Raw genomic sequence first — 1314 nt, forward strand, 5'->3', positions numbered from 1 at the left:
TAGCTGGGATTACAGGCATGCATACCACCATGCCTGGCTAATTTTTGTATTTTCAGTAGAGATGGGGTTTCATTATTCTGGCTAGGCTGGTCTTGGACTCCTGACCTCAGATGATCTGCCTGCCTCAGCCTCCCAAAGTGCTGGAATTACAGGTATGAGCCACTGTGCCTAGGCAAAACGTTTAGTATTTTTGAGTTCATTGATTAATACAGACTTTTATGATTGATGTGAAGGTTTTCTACTGAAAAAGAAAAAAACTGGTAAGGCACGGTGACTCACACTTGTAATCCCAGCACTTTGGAAAGTCAAAGCAGGATTGCTTGATCCCAGGAGTTAAAGACTAGCCTGGGCAATATGGTGAGACCCTGTTTCTACAAAAAATAAAAAGCCAAACATGGTGGTGTACTGTGGTCCCAGCTGCCCTGGAGGCTGAGGCAGGAGGGTTGCTTGAACCCAGGAGGTTGAGGCTGTAGTAAGTTGTGGTCCCGCCACCACACTCCAACCTGGGCAACACAGTGAGACCCTGTCTCAAAAAACAAAAACAAAAAACATACAACCCCAAAACCTGCCACTATGCTTTAACATTTAAAGAAGCTAAGAGAAGTATTGTTAAACAAAGCATTCTAGGGAAATAACAGTGAGAAGTTAAATTTCTTAGAAATCTTGATTTGAATTGATATTTAATAAGGTTACCTAATAATACTCTGTCAGTTATATAATTGTGTGTGGTTTTTTTTTCTTTGTTTAAAAAGATCTTTGGATGGATTATATCAAAGAAGAATTGAACCACCCCCTTGGTAGACCTGAGAACTGTGGACAGATCTACTGGCGAGCGATGAAAATGTTGCAGGGAGAGTCAGCAGAGGCATTTGTAGCTAAACATGCTATGCATCAGACTGGCCATTTGTGAAGAGGAAGAATACAACCAGCTTTGTGAAATAGTATTGCAAGCAAGCCCTGTGGGCAAATTTGTATTATGAGTCCATCTGTAATTTGCTCAGTGATGGCAGACAAGATGGCTGTCTGGTTTCGAGATACACTTTAATTTTATGTTAGCTTGTTAGTCTTTTTTAAAAATTAAAAAAAAAAAATTGTGATTGAGACGGAGTCTTGGTTCTTTCGCCCTGGCTGATCTTGAACTCCTGAACTCAAGTAACCCTCTCGCCTCAGATTCCCGAGTAGCTGGGATTATAGGTGCATGACACCATGCTCAGCTTGATGTGGTAATCTCTAATTCCAGGAAAGAGAACTGCTGATTTAATGTTGAGGCCAGATCTACCACAGGTCCTAAATGTTTTCCAAAATACATGAAAG

At 41.0% G+C, this 1314-nt stretch overlaps 1 protein-coding gene across 3 annotated transcripts in view; it reads left to right on the plus strand.

Moving 5' to 3' along the window:
* UTP6 (UTP6 small subunit processome component) overlaps positions 1–1103 on the plus strand; it is a 25022-nt gene extending 23919 nt beyond the window's left edge. For 2 of the 3 annotated variants that reach the window (XM_032280955.1, XM_032280954.1), the window contains one exon: positions 753–1101. In XM_032280955.1, coding sequence (XP_032136846.1) covers positions 753–801 — 49 coding nt within the window. In that variant the 3' untranslated portion in view covers positions 802–1101. Of the gene's footprint in view, positions 1–752 lie in introns of all 3 variants that reach the window. The other variant, XM_032280953.1, reaches the window with a different exon arrangement.
* The last annotated feature ends 211 nt before the right edge of the window (positions 1104–1314 follow it).

The sequence above is a fragment of the Sapajus apella genome, unplaced genomic scaffold (assembly GCF_009761245.1).
Source record: "Sapajus apella isolate SASKATOON/1434 unplaced genomic scaffold, GSC_monkey_1.0 scaffold12, whole genome shotgun sequence".
In the NCBI taxonomy this organism is placed as follows: domain Eukaryota; kingdom Metazoa; phylum Chordata; class Mammalia; order Primates; family Cebidae; genus Sapajus; species Sapajus apella.